At 35.3% G+C, this 17,043-nt stretch overlaps 1 protein-coding gene across 1 annotated transcript in view; it reads right to left on the minus strand.

Moving 5' to 3' along the window:
• Positions 1 to 17,043, minus strand: part of SPON1 (spondin 1) — a 362,466-nt gene that overhangs the window by 338,535 nt on the left and 6,888 nt on the right. Inside the window, 1 exon segment of the mRNA XM_074275432.1 lies at positions 7,206 to 7,312. Coding sequence (XP_074131533.1) covers positions 7,206 to 7,312 — 107 coding nt within the window.

A 17,043-nucleotide genomic window follows, 5' to 3' on the forward strand; every position in this document is an offset into this window, starting at 1 on the left:
TTCCCTTCTTGTTGTACAATAAACAACAGGAGCCCATTGTAGGCTTCTGATCCTGGAAATGGTGTGATCAGAACTGAACTTAAAGCATATTATTCTGACAGCACATTCAGGAGAGCTTTGCAGGAGGAGCATTCTCTCCAGGACATTGGATTTTGCTGAAATGGGTGCAGGTTTGCACTTTCATTAGCCATAAATACTGCATCATGAAGAATGAAACATAATCCCAGCATTTTCTATAGAGGCATAGATACATATGAGTAGTGGCTTTGTAAAGATGCTCATCAAAGAGATAATGGCTGACCAAATTATGATACAGGAATATGATGAAATATTATTTTGCTATAAGAAATGATGAAGGTGACAGTCTATGTGAAACTGAGGAAGCCTTGCAGGAAATCAACTGAGTGAAGTGACCAAAACAAGATCAGTTCATCTAATAAAAACAAAACAGTAAAAAACAAAGAACTTAGGTTTTTTTTTTAATTTTTTATTAAAGCTTTTTATTTTCAAAACATGCATAGATAATTTTCCCTTCCTTCCCCTCTTCCCCTAGATAACAAGCAATCCAATATATGTTATACATGTTAAAACATAAAACAAAGAACTTTGTAAGACTTTAGAACTTAAATCACTTCATAAACCATGATTACAATACACAAACATAAGATGCTAGTCACTTTCTGAGAGAGAAGTGATGGATTCAGGCCATAGAGACATTTTTGGATGTTACCAACATAACAAATGAGCTCTGCTTGACTATGCCTATTTGTTGAAAAATGTTTTAGTTTTTCTCTTCTTTTTTTCTGTAGGGGAAGTGAGATAAAACTGATTTTTAATTAAAAAAAACAAAATTTAATTAAAAAAGAAAAATGGCATGCTAAAGTTGACAATCCTTGATGTTCTATAATGGATTGCTGCCTTAGTAATGATTCTCTGGGGTAAAGCAAAAAGTAGGATGCTAATTCTCAGCAGCAATGGGGTGATAGCAGTAAAGTGAGAATTCCTCAGTCTCAAGGCTGGATAGGATCTAAGGGGCACAGCATCCAACATATTCCTTGTTCTCATTTAGAGGTTGTTTTGTTTTGTTTTGTTTTGTTTTTGTTTTGAGAAGGTAATCAGGGTTAAATGACTTACCCAGGGTTACATAATATCTGAAGCCAGATTTGAAATCAAGTCATCCTAACTCCAGGGCCAGTTCTCTATCCACTGTAGCACTTCACTGCTCCCATCCAACCTATTTCTGAATCTTCTCTACAGCATCTCTAGAAAGCGTCCATTCAGCCTTTAAAGAAAACCTATAGGGATGGATCACTATCTTTCAAGAGCTGAATATTCCACCAGAATTTTGAATTCTCCCCTTTATCATATTGATGTATAGTTTATGTACCAATGAAAATAAATATGTATCTTAGGTCAGTACAGTATTGAGGTACTCTTCTGGAGACTTGAGGACTTTCTTCATAACACCATTTCGTATCAGAACTCCAGAATGCCTAATTACATTTCCAAATGGTGTTGTCTCTTTTCACAGAGTGTCTACATCAATGATTCTTCCCCTCTTCTATTAATAATACCTTTCTTCTGAGATAACCTTCTCTCTACTCTGTATGTATCTTGCTTGTGTAGTTGTTCGGATTTGTCTCTCTTATTAGAATGTGAACTCTTTGATGATGGAGATCAAATTTTTCCCCCTTTGAATCCATAGCCCTTAGCACAGAACCAGGAAAAAACATTTAATTGCTTAATAAATACTTGTTGAACACTGTCAGGATGCCAGAAAGTCTGATTTCAGCTCAAGTATAAATGAATTTTATTTGGGCTTTTGTGAGCCTAATGAGCCATCATTTGATATCTATTATCTTCTCAGCAGTTTAGAACTTCTTTCCATTTCTCTGGAATACTAGCTCAAAGGATGGTAGGATGGCAAGGAAGGGGGGTGAGAAGAAAAGTTTGCAAGAAAGAATTAAAGGATTTTTCATCTTTTTTATGTCTTGGGGTTCCCTTTGACAGACTGGAGGAACCTATAGATATCTTAGAATAAAGTTTTTAAATGCATAAACTAAAACACATAAGATTAACAAAGGAAACTAAAAGATAATAAAAATTAAGATATCGTTTTTCCCCTGTAAGTTTATGAACCCCCTGATCCCAAACTAAGAAACCCTTAGTTAACATTGTTGTTTAGTCATTTCTTATTCTTCATAATCCCATTTGGGATCTTCTTGGCAAAGATACTGAAGTAGTTGGACATTTCCTTCTCCAGCTCATTTGACAAATGAAGAAACTGAGGCAAATAGTTAAATGACTTGCCCAAGATCACACAGCTAATGTCTAATGCCAGTTTTTTACTCACAAAGCTGACTTTAGGCCCATTCCACCATGTACTTGCAATTAGAGGCTTTCAGATTTTCTTGTACCTTGTAACTTTATCACTATCTAATCAATTTGTAAAACCCTGTCTGTTTTCCTGTAGCTCCTGTAGCCTTAAAGAAGGCCTATCTGCTTTGTTTCACTAATAGATAGGAAAAACTTAGAATCCTAATTATGGAGATGGTATGATGCAATGAAAGCAGATCTGAAGATATGAATTCAAATGATTGCCTATGTGATATTGGGCAAGTCAATGAGCCTCTCTGAAGCTAAGGTATGTTGACAAATATTTACAACCGGCTCTTTAGAAAAAAAAATCCATGTATGTACATGCCATATACACATATATATGTATATATAGATAGATAGATAGATAGATAGATCACATACATACACACATACACTTTATGACGTCCAAAGAGTTTAAATTAAAATTATCAAGCATCCCCTGATTTTTATATTTGTCAATTTCTGAGATGTAAATGGTCACATCAAAAATTTAACAATGGGTGTGGGTTCCTGCACAATACTCCTTGTAAATCACCTTGTAAAATGAAGGTGATGGACTAAAATCCCTGCTAGCTCTAAATTCTGTGATCTTGAGAACATTTCACAAGTTCTTGTAGAAACTATTTTAAAGAAAATAGAACAAGATTTTAGCTTGTTTCATTTAATATGAGCTGCACCTATTTACCACTTAGAGCTAAAAGTCTTGTACTTTCCAATATTCGGTTGGAGGAGGAGACAGGAACATCTGGAAGCCTATTCTATGATGTTTGAGTTAAAGGAGGTAGCCACAGAACAGTTATGGTGGCAGGAGAATTCAGGATTTAGACCCAATAGAGTTTCACTTCTCAGAAGGGAGGAAACATAGGGAAGTTAAGACCCAGGAATTTCATTGTTCTAGTCTCAGGACACCCAAGAATTTTAAAGGCAGAGAATTGAAGGAAAAACAGGACTTTCCTGGCTGAGAAAACAAGACTAAAGAGAATCAGTGAGATAAAACCTAACAGAGAGACCAGGAGGAAAACAGAGACAAACTTAGGGAAGATTTTTAAGACCAAGCTAAACTGATGTAAGCATAAAGAGAGAAGGCTGCAGATGCTCATTGAAGGGAAAAGCAATTTATTCTGGTTCTTTCTATGCCTACTGTTTGGGAAAATGAAAGAAATGCTGACACTGATAGTTCCTTATGGAGGCCTGCACACATAGCACTTGCTCAACAAATGCTGAATGACTAAATGATTGAGTAAATGAATGAATGAATATAAAAATGATGAAAGGAATTATAAGGGTGGATGAAGTTAAAATGATTTAATTAGACCAGAAAAGCTTCCCTGGTTTTATACTAAAGAGCTCTGTGGCATGAGTTACCCTGAGCATTACGTGGAATATTTTTGATGTTTACTTAGTATTTTGATTACTCCTGTTTAGTAGATAGAAGACCTGAGCCTTGGAGAATGACTTATCTAACATCACACAGATAGTAAGTGCTTGTGCCAAGATTTGAATCAAGGTCAAGTCTAGCATTCATTCCTTTGTGCGGCACTGCCTTCAGCTATTTAATAGACACTTAAATGTAAAGCAGGTATATTGAGAGAACAAGAGATAGTTTACCTGTCAGATCTTTGGAGAAGGGAGGAATTTATATCGAAACAAGATGCAAAATGGATATTTTTGATTACATTAAATTAAAAAAAAGTTTTGCACACACAGCCAAGATTAGAAGAGAAGCAGAAATCTAGGAAACAATTTTTACAGCCAGTGTTTCTGATAAAGGCTTCATTTCTAAAATGTATAGAGACTTATAAGAATACAAGTTAAATTCCCCAATTGATAAATGGTCAAAAGATATGAACAGTATTCAGACAAAGAAATTAAAGCCATTTTAGTCATATGAAAAAAATGTTCTAAATCATTATTGATTAGAGAAATGCAAATGAAAGCAATTCTAAAGTAAGATTGGCTAAGATGACAGGAAAAGATAATGATAAATGTTGGAAGGGATGTAAAAAAAAATGGGACACTAATGCATTGTTGGTGGAGCTGTGAAATGAGAGCAATTTGTGCACAGGGCTGTAAAACTATGATTATTCTTTGATCCAGCAGTGTCTCTACTGATCCCAAAGAAATCACAAAAAAGGGGGAAAGGACCCACATGTGCAAAAATGTTTGTAACAGCTGTTTTTTGTGGTGACAAAGAATTGAAAAACAGTGGATGTCCATCAATGGGAGGATGGGTAAATAAATAAATTATGGAATATAAAAGGAACAGAATATTATTGTCTGTAAGAAATAATAAACAAACTGACTTTAGAAAAGCCTAGAAGGATTTACATGAACTGATGCTGAGTAAATCAAGCAGAGCCAGAAAATCATTGTGCACAACAGCAAGATTGCATCATAATCAACTATGATAGTTTTACCTCTTCTTACCAATTTAATGATCCAAGGCAATTCTAATAAACTTTGGATAGAAAATGCCATTCATATGCAGAGAGAGAACACTGTCAACTCGGACCAAACAACCAATTAACTTAATTATCCCTTAGTGACAGCTTGTACAAATTACAATGAAAGTTACTTTAAAAAAAAATTTCAATCAGAAACTCATACTAAAACAGTAAACAGCCATGACAGAACATCCATCTTCTAATTAGATTTGGTCTGTCATTCTAGGCTGTCAAGATTTTGTTAGATCTTCCCATTCAGTATGACAGATTTCCCTACAAGTTTTGTACCATCTACAAATTTAATAAGCATGTCATCTATGCCTTTAACCAAATTATTAATATATGAACCAAGGACAGCTCCCCAAGGAATTCCTAGAAGTGTCGTTCGAAGATGTCATAAAATATTAATGATTACATGGTAGTATGTTGGTACTGGTCATTAATTGGTTTCAGAAGGCATGACAAGTGTCAAACCCCATGAATTTAGAACATTTTTTTTCATAACTAGTATGTCTCCAATCCATAGCCTAATCATCCCTCCCCACTCAATTCCCCAAAGGAGCAAGTGAGTGAGGAGTCCTGAGTCTTCTACTACTGCTGCCAGGCAACCTCTACCTGGGCTGGCTCCACTGTCACTGCACAACCTGAGTCACAACTGCCTTTGATGGGGAGAAACTGCTCCCAACCAAGGGCAATAGCAACTTCCCATCCTTACAGCTTAACCAAGATAACAACCAAGTGCTATGAGTGTCAAACAAGCACAAGCACTGAAGCATTTTTTCCTTGTTTAAATTCAGCAAATCCAAAATTGAATATGTAATTCTATGAATTTGGAAACAGATGAGTTCAGAAGAGGTACCACCGAGCTTCAGGTCTCCTAATTCAGCCAGTTGTGTTGAATAATTACAAATAATTACTATTATCTAGTTCATGTTTCTTATCCAGGAGAATTTTGTGAGAGACTCTGTCAGGTTCTTTGTTGAGAACTAAGTGTACTATATCTATAGAGTTCTCCAATCTGCCAATCTAGTGATCCTGAGGCGAGGAAGTGAGGGGTAGTTGATGGGGAATGAAGAGGGGGGATTAGAACAATCTGGCATGAGTTTTCCCTATGAAAGTCATACTGATTTCCACTATCACTTTTCTTTCTAAATACTTAAACACCATGATTTTAAAAATATATTTAAATTTTTTATTTTCTGGGACCTAAAATCAAGTCATTAGACTATAGTTCACAGACTCTACCTTCTTGTTTTGGTGGGGAAAATCATATTTGCCCTTTTCTATCACTGCTTTACTTCTCCTGTTTTCCAGGATCTTGGGGGAGGAGGATTTGCTGCAAATACTTCTGGAATCCCATTAAGAAAAAATGCAAAGTCATAATGAGGTCTGGCCTTTGGCACAATTAACAGTTAAAGTTTATATCTCCTTTCTGTGCCCTTTTCTCTCTCTCTGTCTATCTATTCTCTCTCCTGCCTAGGCATCCTGAGTCACCTTACTGTAAATTGCCATGAAGTGTCACTATGAAGGACCTTAATGAGATAGCCCTTTCCAAGAACACTTAGAACTTTTTAAAAAAGCATTGGATAGAAAGAGGTAGTTGGAGACTGGGAGCCTTCCTTATCCCTTGGTTCCACATAGACCATTCTAATATACCAGCTTTAATATAAATTTAAATATTTTTATCCCTTTCTAGTTTTCTAATGGCTGCAAAATGCAAAAGACAGATTCCAGAATAAATACAAAATCAGGGATGATGCTAGCCTCCTTCCTAGGACTCTAGGCCTTTTCCTGAGATTTTTCATTGTCTTCTAAGCATCTGAAAGGAAATGTTATTCTCTCTACTTGACTTTTTTTTTTTTTGCTTTTATCCTATTTCTTCCATTTTTCTCCTTTGGAATAAGGCTAAATGATGTTTTTCCTCCTAGAGAAAATCAAACATGTCCTGACAAGTAAAGACAGTTATCAGGCCTTCCCTAAACTCCTTCCTTGCCCCACCTCCTCCAAGTATCCAAGCAAAGCATACTTAAGTCTTTTAATCTTTGCCCATAAATCCAGCTCTCTGTTTCCTATATAGTCCTTTCCACTTTCTTCTGAACTCCATCCAATTTGGCTGTTTCTCTCCTTTCATTTACACTTAGGAATTACCAAACAAATCACCAAGTTACAGTTTTACACACACACACACACACACACACACACACACACACACACACACACACACTTTAAGTCAGGATGAAATAGTTTTCCAAAGACTTTAGCCATACAGTGTAGCTAATGGTAGAACATGTTAACATCAACCAAGTGAGTCAAGTCTCATTTGGCTTCTGGAACCAAGTAGTTTAATCCAAATTTGGATGATAAGTATGGAAGGTTTCCTACCTGGAAAGTCCCAGCATGGTCTTCCTCTTTATCTCCCTCTTTGTTCTCTTTGAGAGCAATCAAGGTGAAACCTCTGAAGTAGGAGGGAGTAGCAGCAGAGAGAGTCACTGTGAAGAGAGAAAGAACGCAGAAAAATTACTACCTCGGGAACCAATTGGCTTCTATTTCAATAACCCATGAGAGTGGCTTCTTTAGCTCACTAGAGCAAAAACCTAGAGGCAATGACCCTGAAGAGGAAAAGTTTAATCACAATTTCATAATACTGGAAGTAACTCCTAAGGTCATCTACTCCAAACCACTCCAGAACAGAGAATTAATAGGATTATGGATGGATGTATCTACTCTTATATCTTCCTTGTAATGATGAGGAACATGAGGTCCAGAAAGATTAAGCAACTTTGGGGTTGTTCAGTTATTTGACTCTTGATTCTTCATGACTCTGTGAATCAATTGTCTGTGTAGTTTTCTTGGCAAAGATAATGGAGTGGTTTGCCATTTTCTGCTTTATAGTTTTATGCAGGCAGGGGTTAAGTGACTTGCCCAGGGTCATAACTAGTATAAATCTGAGTTCAAATTTTAAACTCTAATCCTTCTGACTCCAGACTAAGTGTTCTATCCACTGAGCTACCTATATGTCCTAAGATCAATTATGTCATATGCAGCAAAGCCTGGCAATGGAGATTCTTGAACTCCAAACCCAGCATTTTTTCTACTATTACATATAGTTTTTCCATGTGCTTTATAACAGAACCAAGAGAAAAATGTATAAAGTAAGAGCAATATTATAAGGAAAATAACTTTTAAAAAATTGAGAATGCTGATCAATTAAATGATTAAGAAGAGAGAGAGAGAGAGAGAGAGAAAGAGAGAGAGAGAGAGAGAGAGAGAGAGAGAGAGAGAGAGAGAGAGAAAGAGAGAGACAGAGAGTGACAGAGACAGAGACAGGAGGAAGGAAAAGAAAGAAAAAGTGTTGAGGTGGCAAAGGGGAAACTTGTTTTTACCTATTTGGAAAATGGAATAATGTCATAAAGAAACATAAAGAAAAGAAAAAAGACAAGGAATACATGAGCTTCAGAAGTTGAAATTCTTGGAAAAGGAGAAAGTTGGATGTTCAAGCTTCTTGTCCAAGAAATAATATAGAGGCATAAAAGCAATTTTATAAGAGAGATCATCCATTCAGGGTCAGCAGAATAGTAGGACTAGTTAGAGAGATAAGGGCAACCATTTTTTGATATTTATAAGAAAGAAGCTTATTGTCTTCTTGAGGTATATCTAAAACAGAAAATAGCCTAAGATTTGTCAAATCCAGTGACTACAATTCACTTCAGTGATATGCATGACCAAAATGGTGCTCGAAGATAGAACCTAAGGTACTTCAAAACCTAGAAGATGGGGTTACAAGTTGTGTTTCCTTGCTGTCCTTTGAATACAGAGGAAATCACAGTGGGGAATGAAATGAGATATGAAGATCTGGCTAAGAAGATGTCACTGAAAATAGAGCTTGGATTCTAGATCATGGCTTAAAATAATACTTCTGGCCAGAAGTTGGCAAGAATGTGTTTTCATGGTGCCTAGAAGAATCTAATGAAAAGGACTTTAAATGAAAAAGGCGGCAAGAGTAAGAAAACTATCAAAATATATCCACCAAGTTGATTCCCATGGAGAGTAAATACAATGAAGGGACAAGAATGGCATTGAAAATAACCATTAAGTTTACAGGAAACAAAAATCCAAGTCAATAATAAAATTCATGGCCCCAAATATCTATGAACAAATTTGCAACATTTACACAATAAGAGAAATTAAAAGTCCTAAAGTAAGCAACTAAATTTGACCTTATCAGAAATTTAATACAAATCTAATGGGATGAAATTCATTACTGAATTATTTAAAAGAAGCAAGAAGTAGGTAGGGATGGCAAACTATATGTCAATGTTTTGTTTAAATATATTGATCAGTTTCCCTCAACTGTTTTCCCCCCTTTTTAACTTTTTGTTTTATAGAAGATTCTCCTGAAATAAAAGAAGGGGTTAAGGGGAAAATTGGTAATAGTAGGTAATTATTTAAAAAAAAACAAAATGTATCAATAATATTTAATTAGAAAATGATAGATAAAAAGGAGGAAATTGTCATCTGAAAATACAATTGTGAGAAAATCCGAGAAAGGGGCTAGAGGTAAAAAGGGAAACAAGATAAGAGAACATTTTAATAGAGATAAATGGAGAGAGAACAGATACAATTGTGGCCACAACTACTCCCCAGACCAACAGAGGAACTAGATAAGGAGTTGAACAAACAGATTGAAAACTTGGCACAAAAACATGATACAGCACTGATGGTGTACTTCAATTATTCAGACCTTATGCTGGAGCAAATATTCTCTCTCTCCTCTGCCAAAAACAGTGCAGCTAATAACTTCTTGACATCCCTTAATGATCATTTTATCCTTCAAAGGGTGGAGAAGCAACAAGGAAAATTTGTATTCTGTATCTCACAAAAAAGAGAAGCAAACCCATTACTAAGGTGGGAATGATTGGATTTTTCAATCAATAAACAACTTTTAAGTGCTAGCTGTATGTCAGACCCTATGCTAAATACTATGGATACAAAGAAAGGCAAAAACATAGTTCTTCATGGAGCTCACAATCTATCAAGGAGACAAGAGGCAAACAACCATATATAAGATATTTCTGTATAGACTGGTGGCAATATAAGAGGGAAGTCATTAGAAGAAAGGGAAACTGAAAAAAGCCTCTTTCAAAAAGTAGGATTTCAACTGAGGGTTGAAGGAAGGATCCTGCCTTCAGGTGCAAGGTAAGGAAGGAGACCATTCCAGACATAGCCACTTGAAACCAATTAGTGAAAATCCACAGAGAACTCAAAAGATGCAGCATCCCATCACTAGATATGCAAGGAAAAGCAAGGAAGTCAGTGTTGTGGGATTGCAGAGTATTGGAAGAGTAGCAATGTTTAAGAAGACTGGAAAGACAGTGGACAAATTGTAAAGGATTTTTAAAAGCCCAAAATTTTATCAGTGATCCTCAAGGCAATAGGAAATTGATTGAGGACAAAGTGACCACTCTCTTTTAGAGTTTGTAAAAGAGAAAAGAAGGAAGAAAAAGGTTGGCTTAGGTTGCTTTGTGTCCTAGATTTGAGTAGAGCAGTTTTCAAAGAGTGAAGAAGATAAGGCAATATCCTGTAAAGTAAATACATAGTAATTATCATTTAAAAAAAAAAGTACAGCAAATTTCTCTGATAAAAACTTTATTTCTCAGAACTATAGAGAATTGTTTCAAATTTTGAGAAATAAGAGTCATTCCTTAATTAATAAATGGTTAAAGGATATGAATAAGCAGTTTTCAAATTAAGTAATCAGAGTTTATCTATGGTCATATAAAAATGCTCCAAATCACTACTGATTAGAGAAATGCAAATTAGAATAGCTCTAAGTTACTACTCTCTACTCTATTAGCTAACAAGACAGAAAAGAAAAAAATGACAGATGTTGAAGGAGATATGAGAACATTAAGACACTGATGCACCTTTGGTGAATTTGTATACTAATTCAATATTCTGAAGAATAATTTGGAACTATGCCCAATGCATAACCTTTGATCCAACAATACCATTACTGTGTCTATATCCCAAAGATATAAAACAAAAAGTAAAGACCTATATGTACAAAAATATTTATAACAGCTCTTTTAGTGGTAGCAAAGAGCTGGAAATTGAGGGAATATCCATTAACTGGGATGAATAAATTGTTGTATTTGATTGTAATAGAATACTATTGTGCTACAAGAAATAATGAGCAGGATGCTCTCAGAAAAACCTGAGAAAAAAATCTTATAAGATGCAAAGTGAAATGAACAGAATCAGGAAAACGGTGTGTATAGAAACAGCACCATTAGATGAAGATTAACTATAAATGATTTAGCTATTCTCAGCCATACAATGATTTGAGACAGTGCTGATTTATTATGATAACTATCTCCAGAGGAAGAACTGATGATCTGAATGTAAATCAAAGTATACTTCTTCCTTTATTTTTTTTTTTATTTTTTGCCCTTCTTTCACTACATGGCTAACATGGAAATATGTTTTGTATGACTGCACGTGAATAATCTACAAATAGCTGGTCTTCTCAATGACAGGAGTGAGAGGATAGGGAGAGAAAGGAAAGAGGGAAAGAAGTTAGAACTCAAAAAAACTTAAAAAACAAATATTAAAGTTGTTTTTTTTTTTAATTGAGGGAAAATTAAATATTAAATTAAAAAAACTCATGCCAGATGCATCATTATCAATTTTTGACAGGCCTAACAAACTGAGGAGGAAAGGGGAACTTTTTTGCCAGTTTACCAAGATTTCGATAAAATATTTAATAAAATATCTCATACTATTCTTGTAAAAAACATGGAGAGATATGGACTAGACCATGATATAATTAGATTAATTTAGAATACAAGTAGGTCTGCTATAACACAATAAATACATTCCCAAAAAAGTACCAGACTACACACATTTGCAGCTCAGTGTATGGAGCACCAGGGCTGCAGTCAGACTCATCTTCATAAATTCAAATCTAGCCTCAGAAACTTACTTGCTATATGACCCTAGACAAGTCACTTAACCCTATTTGCCTTGATTTCCTCATCTGAAAATGAGCTGGAAAAAGAAATGGCAAACTACTCTAGTATCTCTGGCAAGAAAACCCTAAATGGGGTCTTGAAGAGTTTGAACACAATTAAAAATGACTAAGTAACAAAAAATACAAAATCATACAGTAAAAACCACAGGACTTACAGGAAGGAGTAACTAGATGAAAAGAATAAAGCTTAAAAACTTTATCAGTAACAAATTTTAAAAAACAGGAACCTAATAAAAATAGTAGCACATTTTAAACATAGTAAATTAAGATAAACATAAATTCTATACTAAATAGTGGCCCCATTCCTGCTCAAGCTGGGCTTAGGCTGTACAAGCAAGTTAAGCAAGTAGAAATTAGGGCTTCTGTGGCAGGAAGGGATAAGGATAAGGATGATATGGTCCAGTTCTTCTCCATCAACAGTTCCTAAAAGAGGAGATACACCAAAAGATATACAACAAATAAGGCCCTTTATCTTCACAAAAACTCAAAGTTTGCCTGTGGAAAGAGACATCTGAAGGCCTGCAGCTTGGTGAAATATTGCGAAATGGTATAGCTTCCTACCTATGAAAACTGTGAGGAAAAAAATCACATAGAAGCAAACTCAAAATTCATATTAAATTCCCAATGTTGTCTAATATTCATAACTATATGGCATAGTAGATAGATTGCTGGGCCTGGAATCAGAAATACCTGCATTTAAATATGGAGATAATTATTTGTGTGATGTTGGACAAATCACTTAATTTCAATTTCCTTAATTACAAAATGAAGGCAATAATAGTGCCTACCTCTCAAAACTATTGTGAAGAAAAAATGAGATGTTTTAAAAACATTTAGCACAATGCTTTTCACTTAGTAAGCATTATAGAAATATTCTTCCTTTATCCTTTATCTTTCTTTATAGTATGCCAATTTCAGTGTTATAGCAGAACTACTTGTATTCTAAATTGTATTCTAAATCTAATTATATAATAGTCTAATCCATATATCTCCATGTTTTCTACAAAAATAGTATGAGACACTTAATTAATGTATTAATATTTATTAATAATGAATTTTATTAATTCATTTCTAACAATATTTATCAACGGTTTGATGAAACTGGCATTAAAAATTGGCAGAAAAATGATCCAAGGATCAGTATTGGGTATTGTGCTATTTAATATTTTTATTGATGATTTGAATAAAGTTATGGTTGGTATGCTCGTTGAATATAAGATGACATAATTATGACAGATGCAATTGTGGCTTTGAAGGCCAGATATCACACTATGTACAAATGACACATGTGAAGATAACCCTTAGGAAAAAAAAATTGACAGGATCACATGACCAACAAGATGGAAGTCTAGTTATTTTCTCCAATCATTGCCTCTTAAAATTCTCAAAAATAAGATTCATATGTAAGAAGCAAAGTATTTCCAGCTATCATCAAAGGCTAAGACACTGAGAGCTCTAATAAGTTAACAAAGAAGACTAATCCCTAATACTTCACCACCCTCTCCCCTACCAGCCCCCCAAGGTATGAAAAAGCTGGAAACCAGGACCCACTTCTGGGATTCACTTAACAATTCCCTTGATATTGCTGGTTTTAGCCTCTGCTAGAAGAGTACATCCTTTCCCCTTACTCTCAACTTTCCATTATGTGACAGCAAACAGCAGAACTCAACTCTGTCACATACATTCCATGTAGAGAAGGAGGTATTATAGAAAAGTAGAAGCATGTTCTGCTGCTATGCGCTGTCCAAAGAAAGAAAAAAAAAACAATTATTCTGGGGAAAAGAGACTTGTATCCATCTGAGTCTATCCCCAAGCAATCTTCTGGGAAATGGAGGCTGATGAAAAGTGAATCCCTTATAATGAGAGAAAGCTTTAAGAGCTAGTCCTTGGAAGATCCAACACCAAAAGGGAAAGTGTCAGAAAGTGAATGATAGGGCAATATAAGAGGGGCAGGGGAAGGCTGAAATTACTGAAAATCTCAGGAAGATGAAAATTCAGTTGAAAACTCTGATTGTGGGATAGCTAGATAGCACAGTGGGATGGAGCGCTGGCCAATCCACTCTCAGACATTAACACTCACTAGCTGTGTGATCTTAGGCAAGTCATTTAACCCCAAAGGTCTTGTCAAAAAAAATGTTTTAAATACAAGCAGATAAATCAATTTGAAAATTAATAACAGAAAGGAATCAAAACTCCAGAATATCTATATAAGTTCAAACATATTTTAATAAATATTACAAAACAAAGGAAAATAAGTCAATATGTAATAGAGAAAAAAGACCCTTTGGATTTCAAGAGGACATGGAGCCACAGAAGGATATTCCTGAATGGTTCAACAGAGAAATTAAGAATTATGCAAGCAGGATTTATGGCATGCCTAAAGAATTGTCAGAATAGTAAAACTTGAATCCATAGCATTGAGTCTTTCCAAAGAAACAAAAGAGAAACCAATTTCCTGGCAATAAAAATACATAAAAGTAAAGGGCATTCTGGAAGAAGCAAAAAATATCTCGACAGTTAAGGATATTGAGGCAAATGAAATAAAATCAAATTTTAAAAGGGTAAAAGTGAAGCCTCACTCAGATTCAAATAATCAACTTCACAAACACAAGATAGGTGATGAGACTCAATAGAAATTTGTCTGAAAAAAGATTTATGAATTTTACCAGACAGCAGGCTCAATGTGAGCCAACAATGCGAGGCAAAAGAATTGATGCAATCTTGGGCTGCATTGAGAGGCATAGATTCCTGGAATAATAAGGTAATCATCTCTCTGTCCTCTGCCCTGGTCAGAGGATTTATGGAATATTATGTCCAGTTCAGAAACCACAATTTAGGTAAACTGGAGAGCATCCAGAGCAAGGAAGCGTCCTCAGTACATGTCATATGAGGAATAATTGAATTTGGGATACTTAGCCTGGAGAAAAGAACACTGAGGGAAACATTAAAGCTGTCTTCAAGTATTTGAAGGGCTGTCACATGGAAGAGGAAAACTTGTTCTATTTTCCTCTAGAGAGAAGAATCAGTAACAATGAGTCAAAGTTGCAAGGAAGCAAATTTAAGTTTTATTGTCAGAAATATCTTCCTAAAATTGGAGCTATCCATAAGTGAAATGAACAGTCACAAGTGGCAGATCCCCATCCTTAGAGATGGTTTTCAGTTACAGTGTTCAGTTAAAAACTTTGAACACAAACAGATAAATCAACTGGGGGGAAAATAACAGAAAGGAATTTGGATAGCCACTTGTTACTTAACATTTTGGTAGGGCTATCTCTGGGGATATAGGTTGGATGAGACTTTTATGACTGTTATTGAAGTGGGAAAATATCTAGTGGTACATTACTCTGCCATTAGAAAAAAGCATGGAAAAACTCAGTTCCTTTTATATTTGCTCCAGTTGCATTGTGTTCAGTAAGTTTGTGGGTATTCAAATATCAATTGATTATAACTAATAAAATATTCACACATTCATTCAATAAATATTTGCTGAGTGACTATTATGAATGAGGTCAAATGCCAGGAAAACCTTTGTAATGATAGTATCTAACCTTCTCTTACATTCAGACTTTCTGAATTGCTCTGGACCTGGAAGTAGCTCCATAAGCTGCATCTCTCTGGGAGTAAGAGGGAAAGAAATAAGCATTTATATAGCACCTACTATTTACAAGGTAAATGCCAAGCCTTTTACAAATATGATTTCATTTTATCTTTACAATAACACTGAAAAATAAGTGCTGTTATCATCTTCCAACCTCTCTGGTTACAAAGCAATTCACTTGGGTTTTAAACACAATAGAAATGAGTCACAGACTAAAAGATTACATCAAATAAATTGGCTAAATGTGAGGAAAGAAATGAGAATTGGTTTTGATAATGTATATTAAAAAGTCAGAATTTTTTTTAAATTAAGAATGGTTCCCCGTATCTCACACCCAAGATAGAAGTATTTAGGCTACTCATTTAGGCTTGATCCCAAGAGTTTTGACCTGCTCCATTTTTAACTTGGGTTGGTTCATTGGTTCAACTCTCCCGAGCAACCTGGTGGCTTCCCGGTTCTGGAGGCCTCACAACATTAATGTCAACCAGTGTTGACACCCAGCTAACAAAATCTGATAGCTGGAGATACTCAAGGTCAAAAGATCCACCAGCTTTAACCTCCTTGGCAGCTGAGATTACAGACATGTCACTAGTCCTGACAAAAGCAAAATTTCCTAGTAAAGCACAGAAATCTGAGAGAAGTCAATGGAGTCAGAAAAGAGGAGTGAACAATTATTCATTTCAAACTGAAAGGTACTTTAGAGGTCATTGAATTCGACCTCCTCACTTTAGAAGTGAGCACTTAAGACTCATGACTTGCCCAAAGTCATATAAATAGCGAATAGTAAAGCTGGAATTTGGACATAGGTCTAGTACTCTTGGCTAAATGATACCAAATTCTTAAACCAACCAGGAACCAGCGCCAAGGAGAAACAAGAAGCAGATAGAACTACAGTGTAGAGCAAAGATGTCAAACTCTAACCCTAAAGCCAAGTGTGATCTGAAGGAGACTACAACTGGGAAATGTTTTAAAATAAATAAATAAAAATGTGATAAACCATAATGCCCACATGGTTTTTTAAGTTGATACACAGGCTAAAAGGATCTGTTTTCATTTGTGTTTGAGGTCACTAGTGCAGAGAAGCAAACCTAAATTTGCTCTTCACAAATACCATGAATCATATAGACTACATAGGTCTAGGGCTACATAGGAATAGGGTGTGCCATAGCTTTTCCAAAGTACTTTAAGAATGATCTATTATTTCATTTAACCCTCAAATCCATCATATTAGGTATCCTTATTTTACAGAGAGAGAAATTTAGTCCCAGAGAACTTCAGAGATTGCTCAAGGTCACTTGAATCAAAAAAGTAATCAGCAGACACAGGGCTCTGAGTTAACTTATACTCTAGCAATCCTAAGTCTTTTCCTCCGCGGGAAAGAGAACATAACATAATTCTAAAGTGGCAATATAAGTTTGTTGAGTTTCCTGGGAGAGGTGGAAGCCTACTAGAGAGGAAGAGAAGCTTGTTGTGATCTCAGATGCAAGTGCTTTGTGTTTTGCATTTCCTATCAAGTGGCATAAAGCCTGTCCTATATCGGATGCCTTGATACCCTGAATGCTTTTGTGGTAACTGAGATGAATGTGGAGAAA

Source organism: Sminthopsis crassicaudata, chromosome 6, assembly GCF_048593235.1.
Source record: "Sminthopsis crassicaudata isolate SCR6 chromosome 6, ASM4859323v1, whole genome shotgun sequence".
In the NCBI taxonomy this organism is placed as follows: domain Eukaryota; kingdom Metazoa; phylum Chordata; class Mammalia; order Dasyuromorphia; family Dasyuridae; genus Sminthopsis; species Sminthopsis crassicaudata.